The following is a 25,404-nucleotide window of genomic DNA, read 5'->3' on the forward strand; positions in this document are numbered from 1 at the left end:
TCAAAATTGCAGAAGCTTCTTGAACACGGGTTTCAAGAAGTTCTTTAACAATTTTCTGAGGAACTTTTAAATGGAGGATACAGTCCAAGTGTATCACATTTCCAAAATTTCAAATTATATAAGAATTTACAGTGAAGCTTTTGAAGAGCCTATGCCTTGATGACAGTACTTACAACCTACTGTGATCCACTTTCCAGAAGAATCATAGAGTGGGGTTAGCCTGTCAACATAGATTACATTCAATGAACCATATTTCAAATTGGACTGAAGATAACAAGATTGGCTTTTCAAACAGCATAATACTTTCTTAAGATGAGTGTTACATTGTCTACCACAGGAATATGACTTGAAAGTCAACTTAACCTTGAATAAGGTAGAATGTTTGCTTGTTACCAGAAGAACATAGATAGGAAAACTTAAAAGAGCCTGTGCGGTGATGACATTGCAGACCATCTGCTGTGATACACTTGCTGTAAAAATCGGAGGGATTAGCCTTTCAAAGTAGATCATATTATTTGTAATCAGCAGTTAGTTTTACGACGCTTAAGCGACCACGGATGTGGGAGAAACCTGCAAGGGCTTATGGATTACAACTTACACGTCGAGTGGCTTTCAATTCAACATTTTAACTCAAATTTGGAATCTTTTCAATTTATAAAGTCATTTCCGATGGAGAAACCGTAGATTGCTCTTGGATATAAAACCCACCTTACTATGACCCGGCCGGGTATCGAACCCCGGAACCTCCCGATTGCTAAGCCTCATTGCTTCAAATGCCACCGCCTTTATCCACAAGGCCACAGCATCGGTATATTAAATCAACCATATTTCCAAGTTCGGGATAAGATATGGTGATTTCAAACACATCGTCACTCTCTGAGAGAGGTGTTACAAAGTCTACCACAGCAATGTCCTCATAAAGTTAACTTAACCTTGAACGACGCAGAGCGATATCTCTATATGTGGTTCTGACACAGAGAAGGTAATGAACAAGTAGCTTGTTTGCTTGTAAAACACAACATCAAAGATCAACCTGTTTGCTACATTAACATTCATCTGAACAAATATGAAATAAATATATAATGGACGAACAATAAAACATCTCACACACAAAACAAATCACAAACAATTCACATCTCAATCTTGTTTCAATGAGGAAGTTTATTTTCTCGTCTCATTTTTCTCTGTACAAATAAGTTTTACAATGGCAGAAATATACAGTTCCTGTGGCAACAGAGTATGGACTAGACTATTTGGAAGTCTTCCCCTAAAATTATACATTGACCATTAACATTCAGGTTTCCTTGTAACAGGAAGGTATGCCAATCATTGTCATTGTCACAATACTACCCGTTTGCCATTTATTTTATACTTCCCAAAATAACAGATTGATTGAGGGTCTACATTATGCATAATATATGGGCTATATAGTTATTTCGAATGTCCTGTTGCATTCCCTGTGAAACAGAGTACAATTTGCAGACAACAAACAGAACCCAAAATAATGTGATAAAAAAACTAAGAAGAAGAATTGATGAATTGCTTCAAGAATAACATTGTTTTAATTATCAGATTTCATGCCTTTTTTTTTCGAACGAAATTCTCAAATGGATGGCTAATTCCCAAACCTTGTCATTTGCAACTATAACAGGCATTTCTAGGTACGTTTCAGGTACTTGGCGATATCATTATGTGATTGGATCAGCTAAGAGACACCGAGGCTCATTACTTTTCATTAATGACGTATGTAAACATCTAAATAGCCTAACTACAGTTCTTGCTATAGTCTAGCACACAGACCAAATAGGCAAGCTCCTTTGAAAGAATCTTAGAATTTGATTAGGAATCCATACAAAGTTTATCGCATTTGATAAAATGTTTACGATTGCATATTGATTGGTTTGAACGTCATTCGTATAATATATATATATATATATATATATATATGTATATATCTATAATACATATATATATGTATATATACATATATATATATTTATATATAAATATATATACAAGGATACAAGAAAGTGTTTTGGTTGTTTTTAAAGAGTTTATAAGACAACGGATTAACATTAAGGGCTGTCTGTCATCTGTAAGGAGTGCTAAACTATGCAATCCAGCCACTTTGGTTAATGAGCCTCAGATATGTTGAAGGGTAATATCACAAATACTCAAATTGGTATTGCAATGCAACTTTCACCATTTGAATGGTTTATGATAGCAAAAGGTCTTCCTTCAGTTCAATGAAAGGCCCAAAATGTTAAAAAAAAAAAAAATTGCAGAAAAGTAAAATGTATTTTGGTTAAGAACTTGCCATCAGCTCTGCCTCCAGTCAAGATCCTAATATAGGTCACAAGCAGAGCAAAATGTTACCATTTATAGAATAATAACATTATCAGAATGGAACACATAACCTTGCAATAAATGTTGTTACCATGACAACAATACAAACCAAAAAATTTGAAGCCGTACAAAGACAGTCTCCATTTATACAAAGTATCTATCAAATAATGTCAAATAAATAAATGCAAAAATGGATATACATATATATATATATATGAACCTTAGTTTGTAACATTTTGTTTTTTGTAAAATGAGCATTATTGATGCAGTACCATTCTAATTGTATTCTGTAGAAAATAAGAGAATAACTTTTCCATATAACCCAGCCTATCAAATTTGAAGAAAATGTTCCTCTTGATCACATATCTCAGGATAAGAAATTGAATTTATGGTAACAACAGAAACTACTAACTTTAATTCTTTCCTTTTCTCTGATACAAGCTTTTCAACTATGGTCTAAAAGGCAAGATAATTTAAAGGAGAGAGCATGAAACATGTAGTTTTGGCAAATCAAAGGAGCAATTAACTGTTTTAATTGCAGATATTAATCAAGGGAAATTGCAACTATATCTGAGTCGCTAAATCTTACCATGAGCTGAAACAGCTGGTCGCTTGGCAACAGAACATTCACTTGCCATCGATGATGTCTTAATACAGAACATCCTGTTACAGTAGTTTCTTGCCATAATTAAATACCAAAAATCTGATATTTTTTTCTTTTTTTCCTTCATTTTTTGAACAAAATAAAGGAATTTTTTTCAATCTATCTAATCCAGTGATCCGCCCACTAACCCATAAATTTTCCACAAATTTGACCCATAAATTTTCCACAAATTTGTATTAGTGGTATGTAATCCTAGTCTGAACCTACTTTGCATACAAGGATTGGGGCTGAAAACAATATTGTAAATACTAGTAAGTCTATTGCTATCGGCAATAGTTGTGCCTTTTCCACAAAAGGCAAATCTTCACAGACTTGCAGAAGAATATTCTCCATTTCAAAGTCCCTTTGGTCATTTTAGCTGACCATGGTTCCACTGTCCCCACGGTTCTACTATCTTTAATAAGTACCGCAGATACAATCTCCACCGGTCAAGCACGTCCCTCGAGCTGTTTCCTTCTAACAGCTGTCATATCGTTTCAACGTCCATTTTGACCTCACATCTGGTCATTGACCTCTGGACAGTTTCTTCCAATGTGGAAGATTGGCCGAGTAAACTGACGTTCAGTCAACAAGGCTCAAGTCATTCTCCTTTATGCACCCCCATGAACCCATGAATGGTTCCAACTTTGCGTAAACTCCCCTAACGAATCGATGGAGCAAACACAAAACAGTTCATTCCACAAGATGGCGTCTCTTTATGTTCGAGAGCCATGCGTCGATGGCTTCGTTCCCAAAATTGTTTTGAGAGTCAGAAGTTAGAGGGCATAAAAACACCGAGCAGAAGTTAGTATCACTGTTGTCGGGGCAACCTCTGGCAGTCGCCGTGACGACGTCACGTTTCCGCTCGATCACCCCATGGAGATTGTGACGTTGATACCGAGATTACCATTTTCGGCAAAGAGTTGAGCGATACTGGAATCAAAGACTAGACAGTCACTGTTCATGATAGCAGCTTGGACTCCTTCATGGATGGACCTCGGCGTGGCTTCCCAAGTCAGTCGCCTACGTGACCCGTTGAGTTCCAATCTGCAACGACAGAAAAAACACAGAAAACATTTTTCTCATCTCACCCTCACAGATTAATGATACTGGGGAGTTCAACATAGACCTGCAAATAAGTTTGTAAGTCCTAGGGGAAAAGGATAGATGAAATTTTAGCTATGATATTGTGTAGGTACCAGTTCTGCGAAAAAATTCAAATATGCGATTTTTGGGTATAACAGTGTATATATTATAGGTTTTGTAAGTCCAGGAACTAAAATTGAATTATTCTCATCATGCAATGTCTTATAAGGAAGCTACTGATAAACAACCCATTTGCACTCAACTCTACAGGGGAAAATAAGAGTATTAGGGCTATTCTCTCTTGTGAGAAGCAATATCTAAGAGTTGTGATGGGGGGGACTGGAGTCATCCCTTATAGAGATCCTAGCAGCACTAGGTGGTTAAATCAAAGGGTTCCAGTCTAGTGGCCTATTTATTTCAATTTGCACACACTAGGATATGTTGATCACACTAGTACACTTCTCCGAAAGACTATGAACTAAAAGACATAGCTTTATCGTACAAAATTTATATATGACACTTTTCCCATATTGCTATGCGGTGCTAGATCACCAGCCTTACCCCCATCACCCCACCCCATACTATATCCCCATAATATTTCCCAATGCGGCCCAAACACCCCCATGCCGTTTTTTTCCCCCAAAGCAATAAATGATCTATGAATTCCATCTTTCCCCTTCCTAACCTCCCTTTGTCACACTGCCTCCTATGACCAACTCTTAAGATATTTTCAACGGACATCCCCCTACCATTCCTTTCCCAAGCCACTCCCAACTACCATCCAACCCCCTCCCCCATGCTGCCTCATATGACCAATGCTGAAGCCATTTTCACACGACATCCCACAAACATTCCCTTCCCAACCCCCCCCCCCCAATTACCTTCCAACTCATGCTTCCTCCTAAAACCAACCCTGAAGTTTTTTCAAATGACAATACCCCCACCATTCCCTTCCCAAACCCTTCCCCTTACCTTACAACCCCCTCCCTTGCTCCCTCCCTCATGCTGCCTCCTATGACCAACCCTTAAGATAACTTCCACTGACATCCCCTACCATCCCTCCTCAAGCCCCTTCCCTGCCCCTCCCTGCCTCATGTTTCCCCCTTCCTCCCCTACGTTTCAATAAAGTATTCAATGACTGATATACCTGTAGGCAAAGCTCTCTGCCTGTTTCCTGGAGCCGATGAGCTGTACTATTGCAAAGAACTGTTGTAGTCCGTCGTACTTCTCTTGCTTCTCCAAGACCAACATGAAGTGATGGCCGAAACAACTCTGCATCATCACCCAGTCCACGGCTCCGGGCAAGTTAATATCTGTAGCTAGGAATACTATATCCTCCCCTGAAAATAGATATATGAAAACAAAACAAAACTGTCAATAGAGCTCGGACCGCGGGAGGTAACATTCCCTTCCCGTACAGGGGCAATGTATTAAACATTACCTTCCTGTACAGGGCCAATGGCGTTCAACAACACTTCTGAATGCAAAACCCCAACCCTGACCTGACTGTTGTAATGTACCAAATGTCCGGGATAGTCAGGCAGTGCGCATGGTTCTATAAACCACTACGACTGACCACCGACTTTAACCCCTTATTTCACATCACCTTCTCCAGCGTCCACTCCCAATGTCTTGCATGAAGACCTTTGGTGATTATAATGTCCAGCAGACAGCTCTTTACCTTGTGGAGCTCACTTCTCGGTTTAGTTGAGATCATTGGATTTACTCAAATGGTTCAACTTATCCTTGAAAACTTTCCTCTCTTTTCTTTGGGAGTGTCAGTAATTGGTCACTTCAACTTGGAACCTGTAAAACGCATTGAGCCAACTTATTTAGATTGGATTCTGCGCCATATAAGGCTAATTGCTACTACTATGTACCAGTTTCAAATGCGTTAGATTCTGTCGGAAATGAATCGAAACCTAGCCTTTTCTAGAATGACAGTTGGCAGAGTGTACAACTGCCCAGCTTCAACAAATATATGTCAACTTGAATGTGACCTACATTAACAGAAAACAGTCGACATATGGTGTGAACTTACCAGAAGTTGAGTTGGGGGTGAGGGGGGGAGGTAGAAATTCTAGCCAGGAATTCTGAGTTGGAGCAATTTCAGGAGCAAAACAATACTTGTGAAATTTAAGCCCACATGGATGGTGACCCAGATGGGGGACTGCCTCCCCTACCCACTCCCAACCCCCCTCCCCACCCAAATAGATTTGAACGCAAAATGTCACTGCAATATCATTTTCACACCCGCTCAACGCCTCCCCCTTGTTGCCATCACCCACACATTTATAGCAATCCTTTAATTTTACGAAAAACCTTCAGATTTTGATTTTCCTTTCAACATCAACACAACTTTCCTGTGTCAATTTATATTCACGCAAATCAAAGTCGTCTATCAAACAGTTTTACGATTGTCACCAAGTAATTTGCAAGTTCCCGTAAAGACAAAAAACGGAAATAAACAAAGTCCCTGTCATCTGGGGGAAACCCAAGGACTGGAAAATAGAGGCGGGAGTAATGAATTATTTCCTCTATAGAATTGGCATACATGGTACAGGTCCTGATGTCATTACAGTGTAGCTATGTATTGTATAGCTAGCTAGTTTGCACTAGTAGTATGGTAACAGTGTGCTGTGCAGAATGTGTTAATGTGTGCTCTATTAATACTAGCAGTGTGTTACAAGTACAAACTGTGTCCATATGTACATAGCTAGCAATACTAGCAGCATTGTTGTTACAGTACACACTGTGCCTACCTAATATGTAGCTACTGTAGCAGCATTTTTACAGTATGATGTACACACTGCGCCAATGTATTATGTAGCTAGTAATATTAGCAGCATTGTTACAGTATGTTGTACACAGTGTTCATATATCTGCATTATTTTAAGCTAGTGCAGTATTGTTACAGTGTGTTGCACACGGTGTGCCTATAGATGTGTAATGTGCAGTAGCTAGCAGTACTAAGTATTGTATGTTGCACAATGAGCCTGTGTATAATGTAGGTGGCAATACTATGAGCATGTGTACAGTACTGTGACTACCTACAGTATACGCAGCTGGAAGCATTGTTATACAGTAGTATGATGTACATAGTGTCCATGTATTATGTAGCTAGCAGCATTGTTATAGTACCTTGTACACAGTGCTTATGTATTATGTAGCTACTAGCTAGTAATACTAGCTGTATGTTACAGTATGTTGTACACAGTGGCCATGTGTTATGTAGCTAGCAGTGCTCTCATTGTTACAGTATGTTGTACATTGTTTTAATGTAGCCACAATCCTTACCACAGTAAATCAAAATTAAAGCCCTTACTGGTTGATAATACAAGCTAAAAATCCAGCCAAGTTCCTACCTGGCAATGTTTAGTTCATAAAACACAAGACATGCTGGGGAAACTGCCAATTGACTGAAACAGCAAATCAAGTTCCTTACCATTACCACAGCAACTTAACTTACCGAGCTCTTAATATAAATGCTGGTAAGACATTTCCTACAAGGATATTACACTGGTGTACATCTTAAAGCCTTCTGATACACTTGAGGATAAGAAAGAACAGGAATTAAACCTCTTTGATTTCATAATTTAGCCGAGCTTTCCCGGAAAACCTAATTGGGAAATAGTCAACTCTAAGCAATATTCTGTTCAAGTGCCAAATCATCACCATGGCAACAATACTGCGAGTACGTTGTTAACAAGTCCCTGTGCAAGAAATTAGCCAAGAACTTACAAAGAGGAATCTTCAAATGATGAAATCAGAGGAATTTTGTAAACAGCAAAACAAATTTGTTGAGCTTGAATGGGATTTGACCCAATTATCGCAAGATGGACAAGTCCAAAGGAAATTAGAAGCAGCTCTCCTTTCCCTCTTTTTGTACCTTACACTTAAGGTCATTGGGGCCTGATTTGTGGCACAGACGACATGCTTTGCTTACAAGGTAACTGACTATTACGCTTCTGGAATTCAAACATGTTCGGGCAGGTGAAATGAAATCAATTTCTGGTGTACGTTAAACGTTCTTCCTCCATGATGTCAAGGTTAAATGTCAAGAGTGGAAAACTTTAAACTAGTTTCTCTGCTTCTCAAAGCAGGACATAAATCGGGTGGAGTCAGGAATTTTTTTTTTATTCATTACATATATTTTTTTTCCCTTTTTGATTTATTTTTATTTTAACTTTTAACATTTTTTTTAAATTTATTTATTTTTTCCTTATATTTCATTTATTTTGTTTCCCGCTTTTTTTTCTTTAAACTTTTTTATTTTTGTATTCCCCCCCCCCACATATCCTTTAAGAGCTCTACATTGTCTGCAAGTATTAAGTTTACCTTGTAGGCAAGTATTAAGTTTACCTTGTAGGGTGGTTATACTCTTGTGTGCATGGGTAAGATGAATCATGACTTGGTCCAATGATCCCTGCCATTTACAGGAGGCCCCGGGGCAGGGGCATGAGTAGGGTCTGTACTCGCAGGTCTCCTCGTGGTCTGTCTTCTCTGTGTAGGACATGGTCTGGATGCAGCCCACCGATGCGTATTTACACGGAAACATCACCGTCTGGGCCACCTTCTCCATCGCTAGATTTCTGATACTCCCTGAAAGTTGAAAAAAGAAAAAATGCATTGTGGTTTCGATGATGTGACATACATGTGCGGCAGTCTTCTTCATGAATCTGAGGTAATGTATAGTGAAGGGTGTGAAGAAATATCCGATTCAACTGAAACTGGATCAATGATTTGTTAATTGAGAACGATAATATTCATTCTTGTCTTCATTTCTGTATTCCAAATACTAATATTTGTGTATTGATATATATAATATTCAGTGAATTTATTCTAATTTACGGAATATTCTTTGCTGCTCATTAATACGTTTTAAATATTCATAATAACTGACTGATATTTCATTAATATATATTAGACCTTACTGCAGGTTCCAATGTAATCTACAACCAATAGATGAAGAATATTCCAAACGTTTACCAGCATATCATTCATGCAAGTCTTAGAAATCTCGACCAGTTGTGTGACGACCTCGACAAGCCAACATTTTTTATTCTCTTAGTCTACTGTGCTTTCAGTTTCATGTCCTGCTTCAAAGCACTTAAGAACTGACAGTATGAGCAGTGTGACTGATACATGTTAGAAACTGTGTATACTGTCAGCACTAGTGCTTTGAAGCATGACTTGAGAGGACAGTACAGAGTGGTATTAGCATTAGAATCAGATTAAAGGGTTAGAAACTGTTTACACTGTCAGTACCAGTGCTTTGAAGCATGACTCACCTAGAGGGCCTCGACAAGTTGGACAACAATTCAGCTTTGGTCGACAGTTCGAACAGACGAGATGCCCACTCTGACACTGTAGGATTGGGGGCAGCACATAGTCAAAACAGACCGGACATTCAAATAGACTGGCTAGATCTTGGTTGGTCGTAGGGGTGTGGCTCCTAGCCTTCCCAGCGGGACTGGCTCTGCTCATAGCGGCTACGTGCTGTAGTTTCTTAAGAGCTGTGGATTAAACAGAAAACAACATCGGTTTATAATTTAATAAAGTAATCATCAATATATATATATTTATATGAGGATAAAGAGGGCCTGAGAGTTATATCCTAACAGCATCAATAGAGATTTTCAGGTATCAACTGGGGACATACTTCATCACATAGCAAGAGTAGGATGTAGCTCAAGTTTTACATTCTAACTGGGGACACTGTATGTATGATCATAACATCAAGGAGATGCACTACATAACAACTGAAGAAGTAATGTCATACCATCTGAAGTGTAAATTAATTATTTAGGTTAACAGAGGGTTCCCTCTTTAGAAGAGTGGAACAGGGAGAGGGGGACAGGTAGAGGGGTGGGGAGGGGGTTATTTAGGCAAACTATGTTACAAAACAGACCAACAATTCCACCCAGTAAAGTTCTGAATATAAGAAATGATGTATAATATTATATTATATTTACTGGTTTAAATTCAGGTCTCTTCTTAATTCACTATCTAGGTTATACCTGTATATTAAACTTTAGGCCATGCACCAAGCATCGCACACAGTGTAGATCAACAAATAAGCACCAAATTAAACTTCAAGAGCAAAAAAAAGAGCCAATTAAAGACAGATAAACCATGTTACTGTACATGCACTGTAAAGTATGCATCTTGACATACTCAGCAAGGAGTGAAACCTGAAAAAAGTGCACAGCATATACTGTATAGACACTGTGTAAAAGCATACAGACAATGTTTACATAGACTGGTGTCTACTACGTACATACTCACCCTTCTGCATTATTACATAACAGTTGCCACAGTTACCAGCAGAAATACTTCCATTACAGACCTCTGGACTATATGTTCACTATTACGGTATTTACTGTACTGTAATGTTAGTGATATTATATACTGTGTTAACCAGATATGGGTCGCACTGTGTCTGTTACATGAAACAGCTCAGTTGGATGACAGGTTCAGAGTCTCTCTGCCTCTCTCTCATACTGCAAGTAATAAACCCTTTAATTCCTTAATTCAGCTAGGATACATTTAACTTCTAAGAGAGAAGGAAATCCCATTTAATGATTTCCTTTATTACTGCCCAACTTGTCCTCAAGGGGGAAGAAAAACTCATTATAAATATGTAGGTTAAAACAGCTCACAGGAAAGAGAATTACGAGACGAAACATTCTCAAATATGTATATAAACGGTGACAGCGCGAATATGTTTAACTTTTCCAATTAAATTACATTATATCACCGACTCACTGATGGGCTATAATGTTCCAAATAAATTGACAGAATTTCAAGATTTTGGACCTAAAAAAACATATATATACTTATATAACAGGTCAGTCTGCTTTTAATATGAGTAATTATGACCTTACCTAGCAATCCTTCCAGTCACTGACCTGACAGCAGCATATTATAGCCTACATATACTGAATATCCGTCGGCCATTTTGAGGCCTAGCATACCCAATGGCCAGGGCTTACTTTTCTAAGTACTGTAAAATGCATTAGTTAGAAAGGCCACAATGGTTGCTATACAGTACAACTTAGAAAACCACTTCCCAACCCCTAAGTTCCCCCCACCCCTACCCCATCCAGTCAACACTCCATCTACCTACTGTAACCCTTGCTCTCAATACTGGTTTTGAAGGGCAGAAACATGGGATGTGCTGTACATTACAGGTGGACAGAAGGGGGTCAGTAGGGGGTAAGTAGGTGGATAGAAGGGGGTCAGTAGGGGGTCAGTAGGTGGACAGAAGGGGGTCAGTAGGTGGACAGTAGGGGGTCAGAAGGGGGTCAGTATGGGGTCAGTAGGGATATTGACAAAGCTAACAAGTACCTTCTTGGCAATTAATAATATCCTGGCTAGTTAAATGAGGAACTAATCCATATAGCCACTAAATTAATAATGTATTAACAATTAATAAAATCAATGTTTAATCTAGTTGTTCCGATGCTGCTCTAGAATACAACACTCACCATTGATGAAAATATCATGTACTCAAATGATCAAGGAAGAGTGTGGGGGTGGAGTAGGGGGAGGGGTAGGGGCAGGGTTTTTTCCTAACTTGTTTTTGAGTGATCATTCAAGCATGAAAACTGATGTTACAGTTATCATTATTAACTTGATATAGTTAATAATGTACTGTGAGTAAACATCTTGAAAAAATGTTTCACATGTTTCAAACTACAGTAACAACTGTTTTAAGGAAAAAAATGAAAAAAAGAAATTTAGTTGTTGCAGGGCTTGATGGCATTGTATTAACATTACCAAAGCACCTTTTCAACATCCAAGAAATCATAATGACATTTGGCAGTAACAACAGGTGTACATATTGTAGTACAAATTACAAGTACATACATAGCTCTGTGATTGCTATACATACAGTAGGCTATGGTACAATTCATAAAACTGTACACTATACTGTACAATGTATACTTATACTGTGTACTATGTTTATTGTATGTGTACTACATTTTGTAGTACACTTAAACATAGCTCTGTAATCGCTATATATAGACAAGTACTACTCAGGTACTTCCATGCACTAGAGTATGTGTACTAGAGTATGAACAGTGGACATTTAAGAAAGTTTAAAAGGTTTCTATTGTTATCATATATATATCAACCACAGTATACAATACCCAGCTACACTGTATAAAGATGAGTTGTCTGTCTACGGTAGGCTGTGGTACATTTCTAACACAAACATGTGTGTTGTTATGTACCTGGTGAGTGAAGTACAGCAATTCATGCAAATATACTATGTATACATTACTACTGTATGTCCACTGTACTGTACTTACTATATGTCCACTGTACTGTACTTACTATATGTCCACTGTACTGTACTTACTATATGTCCACTGTACTGTACTTACTATATGTCCACTGTACTGTACTTACTATATGTCCACTGTACTGTACTTACTATATGTCCACTGTACTGTACTTACTATATGTCCACTGTACTGTACTTACTATATGTCCACTGTACTGTACTTACTATATGTCCACTGTACTGTACTTACTATATGTACACTGTACTGTACTTACTATATGTCCACTGTACTGTACTTACTATATGTCCACTGTACTATTTATACTTGTACTATGTGTACTGTAATATGTATACATGCATACTGTACAATGTATATGTATTGTAATATGTATACTGTTCTCTACTATCTATGTGTACTGTACTGTATGTATTGTACTATGTAACGTATACTGTACTATGTGTACGGTACTTTGTAAACTGTACTATATGTATACTGTCTGTACATATACTATCTGCTTTCTCTGTAGAGCGCCTTGAGCAGTGACTTTTGTCTACTCATTTGGCGCTATATAACTCTAATTTATTATTATTATTATTATGTGTACTGTACTATCGATACTGTACTAGATGTATATTGTATTCTGTGTGCTGTAATATGTAAACTGTACTCTGTCTACATGTATATAGTATAGTATACACATATAAACATGTATTCTGCACAATGTATTTTGTATTTATGTATACTGTACTTTACTATCTATGTGTACTTTACAATCTATGTATACTATATTATACTAGGTATATTGTACTATATTATATAAACTGTACTCTATGTATACTGTACTATGTAAACTGCACTGTACTTTCTGTGTCTTGTACTATTTATATACTGTACTGTATATACTGTAATGTCCTATATGTCCTGTTCTATGTACACCGTACTATTTATATACTGTACTGTATACTGTCCTATATGTACTGTACTATTATACTGTACTATTTATACTGTACTGTGTATAATGTTCTATACTATATAATCTGTAGTATGTAAACTGTACAATACTATGTATAATGTACTGTTTGGGTGAGTGGGTCCATTACACATATCTCAATCATATGAGTGATCTACGTAGATCATCCTAGGGTTTGTCTCTCCTTCAACTTCTGATACTCAAATTTCACAAACAACTAATGTAGTTATCTAACTATGCCACACTGTATCTGTGCTGTATTTTGAATGACAATACACATGTACTCTACAGACATATTGTAACATAAACAGGGTGTGTCTCAGATCGGCTGCAATCTAATTACCAACACTGTGTGATGTTTAACATCAATTGCCCAACATCTCTGGCGGGTAAATTGTCCTTGCTATGCAAACACAACATTGGAGAACATTTTACATGCTAGAGCAAGCATGCTAAACTTAACTGACTGTATAGAACTTGACTTTAGTCTGGTTATAAATCGATGACTCAGCAATCACCAGCCTATAGCTAATAGCAAGTACCTGATCATCTTTGAGGGCAGCTGTACTTAACAGGACTATGTATACTATTTATTATTGAGTGCAAGAACAGCTCTACATAGAATATACAACATAATTTTTGGTGACATATTCATGTGTTTGTAATGCTTACTGCTAGCAGTTGATAAGTAGAGATATTTTACCAAATGTGTAATATTTGATGGATTTATAAATGATACTGTAATTGTGCATGAGTGAGAACGTAAATGTGGTGTCGAATATCAAACTTGTGGATAGCGTAAATATGCTTCGGTCCTGGATAATTCAAATCTTCTTTGACAGACATTACGTACATTTCTCAGGCGTTAAGTGGGCATCACATGGTATGCCATTGAGATTTCAACATGGTACAGTATACAGAACCTCAACCTTCATATCTGAACATTAAATAAAAGTGCTGGTCGCATGTTACCATGACATGAAACTGAACTTAAACCGGCTTAATGCCTTAACTACTTGATAGGTTGCAACAAATCCACTTTGCATGAAAGTACAGCCTAATGTCTACTGTAGGCATGCACTGTTGAATATTCATGAACTACTGCTCAATCTTCTTAACCAAAAATGGCAACAAGTGCCAGAAAATTACACCGTCATTGTAATGAAGAACTTAATTAACTTGTGCTCTCAACAACAATTGCAACTGATTTACTCACAGTTAACTTTACTGCATTAGGTGCAGTACAAGTATAAATATATAATATTAATTCACCTAAGATCCCCATTCCTCACACTTCACCTCTGATCCCCATACCTTATAATTCACCTCTGCTCCCCATTCCTCACACCTCTGATCCCCATCCCACACACTTCACCTCTGATCCCATTTCCTGTACCTAATCTATATTAAGACTACCAGTAACAAGGCAACTTTTTAAGGACTTTTGGCTGACGTCCCCCCCCCCCACCCTTCTCCTGGCCCACCTCCAGTCTATTCCCACTCATGACCAAAATTGGTACTAATGCCTGATTTTCAGAAGAGGACTCCTCACACCCATCCTTACCTTCACCACTGAGATATCAACAATGGGATATCAAGAAAATTTTGTGGCATTATTTCCAATTCATATTGAATGTTATGTACAGTACTATGAAACCCAACGTGAACTGCTGTACGTAGACTGTAAAATACATCATGTTAGGTACTGTAGTTCATGAATAATTTCCACATGCATAGATTTGAACACAAACTGTACATACCAAGGAAATACTGAATACAGACATTAATAATAACATCTCTATAATACAAGACCTGGACAGTCATGGTAGTTTGAATTATCTCATAAAAACACAGCAAAACCAGCGTGAGTTGTAAATTATGACCTTACACTGATATTCCTACAATTGAACACTGTCCACTGATATTATACAATATGAGATTGGGTTGCGCAGGGCTTTTAGTTTTTCAATTTCCTGCTGAGTAACAGATTCTCAGGAAGTTCGGCCGGATTCGTTATCCAGAGCCTGCTAAGAATGCAACCATTTGGACGACTGTAGTTATTTATTTAAATCTTATTCAGCGAATGAGAACCTTACCGGTGAACGTGCTGGTAAGATACTGTACGTACAAAGATATAACCCTCCATCCCTCATTCCCTACCAATGATTAATTTGACTCTGAGACACCAAGAATTAAGCTTAATTTCAACTTTTACAACATTTATTAAACATTTGATAATTCATGGGGATCAGAATTTCTATACCCAACAATATTGTACATTACACATGATATGTGTATGTACCGTGTGTAATCACTCCATTTGTTTAGTCTATAAAATACAAACTCTTTTCATATTTTCTGCTAACAAAACCTGCTAGACCAAAGATACAGACTAGTTACATGGTTACTATAGGATTAGCATATGCTAATCCTTTGTTCTGACTCACAAAGTCATAAATTAGTGAAATAACTGTTTCAATAACCACTTAAATGCCAATTAGCATCCCTTGAAATATTGCACTGTGTACAGTTTGTACTGATTATGTACACACATGTGCATGCAATACTACAGTTACAGTGCTAACACAAACATTCATATGTACTACCCAAGCCTGAAGGACAAAAGAGTTAAAATAATGAACTGAAATTGCTCACCCTGCATCCTGGCAGCCAAGTTACGAATAATCAACATTAGTGTTTACCAGTCGAAGAGTCAAATACTCCCCGACGAGAAACGACCACGAGATGACACGAGCCGGCCAGCTTAGATGGGAGGAGCACCCAGATGATGTGTCACTAAAGATGATGTCTCATTCATCAACAATTCATCCCTGATGTCATTGTTTAATATCTACCACAAATCCGTCTCTCTCTCTCGAGTGATGAAGGAGAGAATATCCGAGAGGCAGGGGCAGGAGGATGACTTGGCTAATCGATGCCTTTGTGTCTTCGTATCAATACTAGTCGATTCACGTAGAGGTTGTACTATACGTTATAATGATTTACTACTGTACACAAAGACCACACATGGCATGGCAGTGACAATGGAGATAATTAACATATAAGCGTACGTCAGTGTGTGTTGCTGTGTACGACCGTTTGTGTGTGTGTGGTTTCAACCAGTCTCTCACACGGGCAGTACTCGGTGTAATGGTTTTAATATGGATTTGATCATTCCATATGGATGATACCGTTATGATGTTGCTATTAATAACTCTGTCCTTGAAGGATAAAGATGAAGGTTTCCAATATAGAGTGTAAAATTTAAAGCCTAGCTGAACTGAAAATAACTCACGGCACAATGCTAGACCATGGTGAACAGTCAGTGTACACTATGGATACATGCTAGAGGTGTTTCTTTCAAAACCCATTAAAACGATTAATTGACTTATTAATTAGGCAAACTGTTTAATCGTACTGGTAATGATTATTCATGAATTTTAACAGGGCAATATCCAAAGGGTTTTTTATCCAAATATAGCAGAGAAGAAACTTCCTTCTCTTTCAATTTCTCAAGACTGCTTAATAAGTGTATCTAGTCTAGCAATTTTTGCTCATACAGTATTGAATCCTAGAATTTTTCCATATTTCACAAAAAAACAAAATCCACGTAAAACCACTCTGTTAAATTGAAACAAACAAATAACACCTCTGAAATGATGAAACAAGTCTTTGGCTCAAGGGAGAGGAATGAGAAGAAACAAGACAATTAATTGATTAATTAATAAGGCAAACTAAAGCATACTGTAAATGCTTATTCATGAGTTTTAACGGGGCAATATCCACAGGTTTATTTCTCCAAATATATCAGAGATGAAACTTCCTCCTTTTTCAATGTCTCAGGACTGTTTAATAATTGTATGATCTAGCAACTTTTGCTCAGAATGAATCATGGAATTTTTCCACATTTCACAAGAAACATAATCCATGTAAGACCGCTCCGTAAAGTCACTACAAGCAATGTGAACGACAACTTATTCCTTGGGATACATACAGCCATACAGTAAGTTTACTGCAGACAGGAATCTTTAACCAAAAATACACATCCTACAGTAGCTTCTACAGTAGTTGTGTAATGAATATCCCAAAAGAAAAACACAGGAAACTTGTGTTCAATTCAACCTCACAGCCAGAATGGTTCAATTGCCTTTGTTGTACAGTACAGTGCAGATTTCCACATTGTTACAAAATTACAATAAATGTATCCATAATATTATTTCTAAAAGACAGTTGGCTATTGAAAGAACGTTTCGTAATATCAAGTGCTACTCCCAAAAACGAATGTTATATCAACAAAAAACTACCAAATAGATCCAAGCCAAACACACCCCAACGTGTGAGTCAGTCAGACATCAGTTTTCTACTTAACAAGATCTTCAATTTTAGACTTAAATCTTGTAAAACATGCTGGTTGAACTCCTCAGCAGTTTATGAATATCCTATACACCCAGTCTACAGAGTAAACAGTAATAGCACACACACACACACACACACACACACAGACTCTCTCCATGTAGCGCTTGAAGAATCGGACGACGACGTTATCAGAGTTTTCAATATACGACGGTCGCCCTGCGAGACGTTCCAAGCCAGTACGCGAGATTTCAGAACTGTCTACGTATTAAATACAACACACAATATGAGCAGTAGCTAACGGTATATATAGTTACACACAGAGCACTCGCTATTAATACTGTTACAGTAGCTACTCTATGCAGTACAGTAGCTACAACTATTGACAACATGAGAGTTTTATTACGACAATATCATATCCACGAAGGATGCCCTGGCCAGAGATGTGGAGATATATACAGTATATATATAGACCAGCCTGTGATGTATACATATAGCATAGATAATCATGAATAATTAGAAGAGTGCAATGCAAATGCCTGTGCCACTGAGCTCACACTTAACTGATGATGGGTAACAGAGGAGAGCTCCTTCAAAAGGTCGGCTAATACCTCGGGATCTTGCATGACTAAGCAATAAACTGTACATCTGTATATACTGTACTGGAGAGTACAGTACATATATACTGTATTGTATAGTATGTAGACACATATATGGAAATAGTACTTACTGTAGTATTGTATGTACCGCACACCGTATGCATAGGAAGCAAATATATTTACAGTCAGAGAGAAGATAAAAGCATTTAGTTGCCTCTAATAATGTACGTAATGAGCACACCAATATACTGTAGTATACACTTTATATATAAACATCTCCAGGGATGTCGAACAACTGCCTTCAGGAGCAGTTATTTAACTATTTCCTTGGTAGATTTACAGAAAAAACTGGCTCTTTTGTATGTGACTTGCAACTGATATTATAAACAGAGACCTTCATGTAAGAAATTGAAAAAATATAATTCATAAACTATTAGATAACAAGCTGCCGTTGGTGAAAGGGTGAAAACGGGCGTTAGAAAGAAAAAAATATCGAAATGTTAACAATTTAAATGCGGCAAACAGGCAGGATTAATTCAAGAATAAATCAATAGAATGCAAACGGAGAGCTTGAGATGTTATGAGAGTTTCTTTATACGGTATTCAAGAGCTTAGGGTTGGCAATACAGAATATGAAATATAATTAAAACGAAACATTGCCTTAATACTCTTCTTAAGTACTAAATACCCTATAGTTTGGTATATAGTATTTGCTATTAAAGAGAGTAATCACACTACAAGTATTAAACTAATTCAAGGTCACCCAAGTGAAGTTCATACACATCCCATTCTTTTAAGTAGATCTATCGCGACATACTTAATACCAAAAACCATCTAAACGGCACCATTTTCAGGCTTAACAATATATACTTTTTTTGTAAATTGCCCAGAATTTTTAACATTGGATTATATGTGTGTACATGTATACACACACATATTTTAAGTGGATGTATATATCTATATGCTTTCTTTGTAAAGTGCCTTGAGCAGTGACTTTTGTATACTGATTTGGCGCTATATAAATCTCATTTATCATTATTATATATTATATAGATATTTGCATATTTTCAAAATGTGCCAAACTAGTCTAGCTGAAACATTACAAAAAAAAGGAATTTATGCAACCATGAGTAAATATTTCCCACTTCAAAAGCATATTTTATTGAGTCATAACTGAATGTACTGTAACCTGCTATTAATGCAGCCTGGCCAATCTACAAGTTTACAACACACAGAGTTGTTCCATGTTGTCATTTTTTTTTCAAACACAAATTCACATTTTTCAACATTATTTCATGTTTTCTATAGGTATAGTAAGCCAAACATCATGCATGTTATCATGAATTATGCCTCGTTATATGTCATCATACCGGAGCGGCAAATTTTATTCAGCAAAACTTTGGAGAATCGCATTTTAAATTTGGCATTTTGTTAATTCAAGTTATGTGGTTGGTGACTTATGTATTTCATGCCACTAGCTAACTATTCAACATTGTCAGCTCTCTAGGGTCATGGTTTCACCCAGTAAATACAATAAAATATGTCTTCTGAAGTTCCCAAAGACATTACACGTATATGTCAATACCACCGAAAGGCTCCATTATACAAAACAATTGTACTTTCAGATACAAATAGAAACCGCAAACAAACTTGACTCCCTGGTGTATGACCTTTGTTGCTTTGACTTCTTTTGTTTTGTTTTTTGTCATTGTACACAAGTAATACACATAAGTTTACATGTTTGTCTGTAACGTGACAGCAGTTTGTCTGTAACATGACAACAGGTTTATCTGTATAGCATATATAACCTCACATAAAACTGAATATGTATACTCAGTACGTAGCCAGCTTGTGACATGGTTATACAGTACTTTGTACAACACACGGTGTGCAACATTACAGTGTTAGGGTACAGTACTATGTATACATACAATAAACGTATGGTAAATAAGTCCATGTGCATTTTGGAAGGTTCTGTACATCACATTGTTAGGCTGCATGACTATATGTACAATCACCTCATATGCCCTCCCACCCCACCCCTCACCCACCACTGCCTCCTGTGGCTTGTTCCTCTTCTCCCCATCCCATCCCCCTCCTCCTCAATCTTTAAAGGAATCGATTCATTCTCTTTTCTTTGATGATGACATATCACAAGAGAACATCTGGCTGAAGTCATCAATTTTAACAGACCTGTGTTTCTTGTGGAACAAAAAAAGCTAAGCAGGGCCTCCCTGCCAGGCACTGTACTTCATTTGCCTCAGAGTGACCCTTGACCTTTGTTAAAAAAGGAATGGGCTGGAGGACAATCTAGGTGTGACTTTGTTTAATAAATGAAAGGAAGGACATTTTCCTAGCATCCTGGTGTAATATGTAATCATTTCCTTTGTATCACTTTCAGGCTGACATTAAACGTTTGACAGTCCTGACTGACAGGTACCAAAAGTGAACTTGAAGCAAACAGGTGTAATGTCATAGATACACGCACTGACAAAGTTTGTTTCAATGTTTCCTTCATAATAATTCTAAATTCCATTTTTTCTTCAAAAAAAAAGTTGGAATAAATTCCAGAACATGTTAAAATGTGCAAGACTGTGTGAATGGTTTCAGATCAGTCCTAAAGACTTATCTTTTTACTACTGTAGAACGTATGTTATAACTATTGTAAAGCACCAGGAGAATTATTTCATAGTTTTGTTTGCCCCTATTATATAAAAATTATGTATTATTATCATTATTATTAATTAACAACAACATTTGAATGCACTGCAGTCCTCCTAAGAATATTGATAGCTTGACTTCCTCTATATACCTACTGTAGGACAAGGTAGGAACCCTGTCCAATTCAAGGTCAAAACATAAAGTGAAAAAGTAATGAAAAACTTAAAGAAAAGTTTGCTGTCAGTGTGTGCAAGTATGATAGATACAGATAATACCTGTTTGCATCAAGTCCTCTTGTGATACACACTGTCACAATTGCAGACCTAGCCATATCTCGAAAAAGTAGAACAAAGAAATTGTATTCAAAGTTCATCTCGATGCTAAGTCCACGTCCTTCTATGATATTGAACCTCTCAACATGACCAAATGATAGCATACTGTAGTCATTTTCAGTGTCAACCTTCTATCTTGAGAATACAACAACAGGTGAAAACAAATTATATCTCAGTCCTATTATGACATCACAGATTTACAAAGTGACATTTCCCAGATATAACATTTAAACTAGGATATCTCTCAAATGTAACAAGGTTTTCCTTAGCTAGGTATGTTTAGGAGAGATTTTCTTCAAAAAGGTTACCAAAGATGAATGATGGTTTAATATTTGTGTTCTGAATGTTCATACTGACTGGTGAACTTGCTGGTATACATTTACCTGTACTAATTATGCTGTTGTCTTCTTGTAAGCTTATAAATGTAAGTACAGCAGCAAGCTATGGTAATACGTTGCTCAACATCCACTATCCTAGTTGTTGACATCCCTTCCTTGTATCTCAGTTGTTGTTTTTTTTTTCATTTATTTGTTCAGCCAATGTATATAACTATTACACATCAAAAATCATAACGTTCTTCCTACTCCGTAATAAATATGAGTAACAAATTCATAAAAAATATTTAACAGAAATATATGCCAATAAATGTAAGAAATCTAAAAAGTGAAAAAAAAAAATGAAAGTCAAAATTGTGCCAGACTAAAAAATAGCAACTATAAAAAACTAAAAGGGTCAAAACTATAAAGATGCTTATAAGTTATTTCCCCCCAAAAGTACGGAGACGCTGATTTGAAGGTAACAATTAAAAATAACCATTACAGTACCAGGGTGATTCGAATCACTCATAAATTTTGTCCAATTGCCGCAATTAAGTGTATACAACAGATGCCACAATGCTACAAGAACTGTCTATAACTCAGGGATGAGCCTGGGGTAAAAAAAAAATTACAGAAATTTGCAAAAATTGCGGTAATGGCTCCAGTTTGCATACTGTATGCTACAGTGTGTTAAGATAATAGTTAATTGTCCCCCTGCAGGTTAAATATCCATAGGTAATGAAAAACATGCTAACGACGGATCAAATGATACAACGCTGTTGATAGATACAGTATGCACAGAAATTGAGAGGAGTAGATCTCTGAGGTAGAAAAGAAATCATGGATATTCCGTGAATTCTTGGAAAAAGTTCATGCCTGTATACTATATGTGGGTGGATGGAAGCTTGATGAGAACTAAAACAGATTTTAATCCAAAGTGAAAGTGAAAATTGGATGGGAAATTTTGTGTAGCAAAATACATTATATAGCTAGGTTCACTGGATGGTGGGTAGCATGGGCAGGCTGTAGGCTGGTCAATGTGGTAGGTCAATATTAAAAGGTTATCAGGTCACTGTAGACACAGTCAAAGGAGGTGCTTCGGATGTGAGGTCAGTCACACAAACACTGTACCACAGGGAATCATTTAGTATTCAAATTTTGTGTCCCAATTTTGAAGATTATGAATTTCTTATCCTTTAGATACAATTACTATCTATGCCTCCTGTGTACAAATCCACAGATGCATCTTCAACCATTTTGCATAGTACTTTGATCATATTTAATCAAGTTTTGAGAATGCACTACTGGAGTAGTCATTATCTGTACTGTCAGTGGGAATGGATGTAAATTTAAGATACCTTACCTTACATCAACTGGAAGTTACTTTTCGCAAACAATAACGATTGGAGTCATAAGTTCACATTACAGAGCAAAGCGAGAAAAACTAAAAACTCCTCCAAAAAAATAAAAGAACAAACTCATACGAACAAAAAATTCAGAGAGAAAATTCCTCCTAAATATAACTTGATGACAGCGGTATCATCTGTTTTTGTTGGGCTCTGGAGGGACTTCGTAAACATATATGGAAAGACAGGTTTCCATGGCAATCATAATATTGACACAGACCTTTCAGAAAGAAAAAAAACATTAGTAGTACTATCAAATGTGACATCATTTCTTCTTTCCAACTTCTGCTCAGCATACAGCTTGTAAGTTTCACTACCTAAATGCACACTGCAAATTAATATTTCTGTGCAATACGAAAATTCAACTTTCACCTCCTAAACCAAAGTAATGACCGACATAAACATGTGACAGAATCATCGATATGGCTGCTGCACCTAAGTTGTCCTAAACAGTTGCAAAGAACATGTATCTGCTAGGACTGATTCCACTGCTACTGTATGGCTGCAAATGTAGTCTGTTTTCTATAACATTGCTTTAGTATTAGTACAGTACCTAAGTTTGGTCGAGTTACCTCACTGCACAGTATTGCCTACAGTATTTTGTCCAAGAAATCTTTAAAACCTGCCAACTTCACTGCTAAAATAGTGCGCCAAAATCGACTACAGTATTACCCCATAGAGCCAAGCTTAGATAAACGTGATCTCTTGCAAATTGAAAATCCATGGTTGAAAAAACCATATATATACATGGTATGCTCACACCTAACCCCTGTGTCGAGTGAGAATCTAAAAGTTGTTTGCGAAAAATCACTGTACATATTAATTGACGGCAAACGTGTTTCATAACTCCTCAAATTGTGTGCGGAAATTAACCAAAATCATGTAGAAAAAGACACAATCAATCATTCACCATAATATGAGTGTAAAAGAACTAGACCTTTTTATGTTTTCCCTCCTTCCAATGTGATTTTACCTTCGTGTGGGTAAGCAAACAACATGGTGTTGATCCCATTGATAATTCATTATACTGAAAAGCCATAACTACAGTTATGGCTGGATTACAGGCCCACTCTTAATAGAACAGTTACAGTAGACATGTAGTCTTAACAGACTAGGCTAAGGTGACCAGACATGCCTGATTTCTTGGGATGGAATCTGGATACCATGGACTGTCCCCAGATTGAAGTGTTCCCTAACTGCCCCAGGATTTCATTTAAAGTCCAAGATCATTTCCAAATGTTGCAAAAAGGCCCAGAAAAATGCAAAATTTGAAGGAAATATGACTGTTTGTATAAATTGCGTAAGTAATTACAGAAATATGGGCATTTTACCATTGGTCTTGAAACATAACATTACCAAACAGAGTGAGATCTCAAAATGCCATCCACTCAATTAAAACATTCACAGTACAGCCTAGGCCCCTAAATGTAGTGTAGATAGGCCTACTGCACCATCCTCGCACCATTCCTCAGTGGAACGCAATCCCATCTGATCTAAAATCAGCACCAAACACCGCCTCCTTCAAGTTCATGCTGGGAAGTCAGCAGCACCATTAGCAAACTTGAAGGACTGCACGTCAACAGCCACATCAGGGGCGATGTGTGCAGTATTACACCAAGACCAAGACTGCCCCTTTTTATGTCATCATTGGGGTCAACATCAATAGCGTGTACCCAGAATTTCTGTAAACAAAATGTGGTCACTTGGGCCTAAGTTACAGTATTAGTGTACGATACTAACTTAGACTAGTTGGCCTAACGTTTGAACTAGGATAGCCCTAGCCTGACTGTAGTGTAACTGTAAGTAACAGTGTAACTTTGTGTAACTAGTCCTACAAGCTACAGTTACACTGACTTAGGTTGGAACCACATAACCTACGACTATCTCTAAATTGGGCCCTTGTGCATATCATTCACATGTTAAATCATCACTAAGCTTGACCACCATGGTGTAATACCTCAATCCGCTCTAGCTATCACGAAGCAGAAACAAGATTCTGCAATACAATTCCAAAGTGAGTAGTCATGGTGTCAGCTGATTCCCTAACGTTATACCTTTATGTACATTAAACAAGCCTAGCCTACTGCAAAGGGAAATGTTACAGTAACGTTGCAAAGGGATATTATCGTGTTGTTACCGTTCAGTGCATTAATTACTGCCACGACAAGGAGTTAACTACGAAATTTCCGAATAAAGGTGTTCCCTGCTTACATCGTGTAACCCAAACTTTTACAAACCTTTAGAAATTCTTGAGTTATGTTCCAAGATCGCTGAAAGTTTATCTATCTTTTTCTGAGAGAAATTTGGGACATTTTACGGAATCAAAACAATGCTTTGGGCTGGTCTTCTTATGTGGGATACACGTACTTTCAGTGTACGTAACAGCATACATTGCTG

General features: G+C 37.2%; 1 protein-coding gene across 3 annotated transcripts; it reads right to left on the reverse strand.

Moving 5' to 3' along the window:
• Window positions 1-1,135: 1,135 nt before the first annotated feature.
• Window positions 1,136-25,404, reverse strand: LOC139982357 (E3 ubiquitin-protein ligase SIAH1-like). 3 transcript variants are annotated; one of them, XM_071995103.1, is made up of 5 exons: window positions 25,245-25,404; window positions 9,367-9,591; window positions 8,438-8,677; window positions 5,223-5,415; window positions 1,136-4,036 (listed from the first exon to the last, which is right to left on the reverse strand). In XM_071995103.1, exons 2-5 carry the CDS (start codon window positions 9,560-9,562, stop codon window positions 3,859-3,861), a joined length of 807 nt encoding a protein of 268 aa, XP_071851204.1. In that variant the 5' UTR covers window positions 9,563-9,591; window positions 25,245-25,404; the 3' UTR covers window positions 1,136-3,858. The 3 variants fall into 3 exon arrangements, with proteins under 3 accessions (XP_071851204.1, XP_071851202.1, XP_071851203.1); XM_071995101.1 differs by lacking the exon at window positions 25,245-25,404 and adding an exon at window positions 15,995-17,804; XM_071995102.1 differs by lacking the exon at window positions 25,245-25,404 and adding an exon at window positions 10,364-10,388.

The sequence above is a fragment of the Apostichopus japonicus genome, chromosome 16, assembly GCF_037975245.1.
Source record: "Apostichopus japonicus isolate 1M-3 chromosome 16, ASM3797524v1, whole genome shotgun sequence".
Taxonomy (NCBI): Eukaryota; Metazoa; Echinodermata; class Holothuroidea; order Aspidochirotida; family Stichopodidae; genus Apostichopus; species Apostichopus japonicus.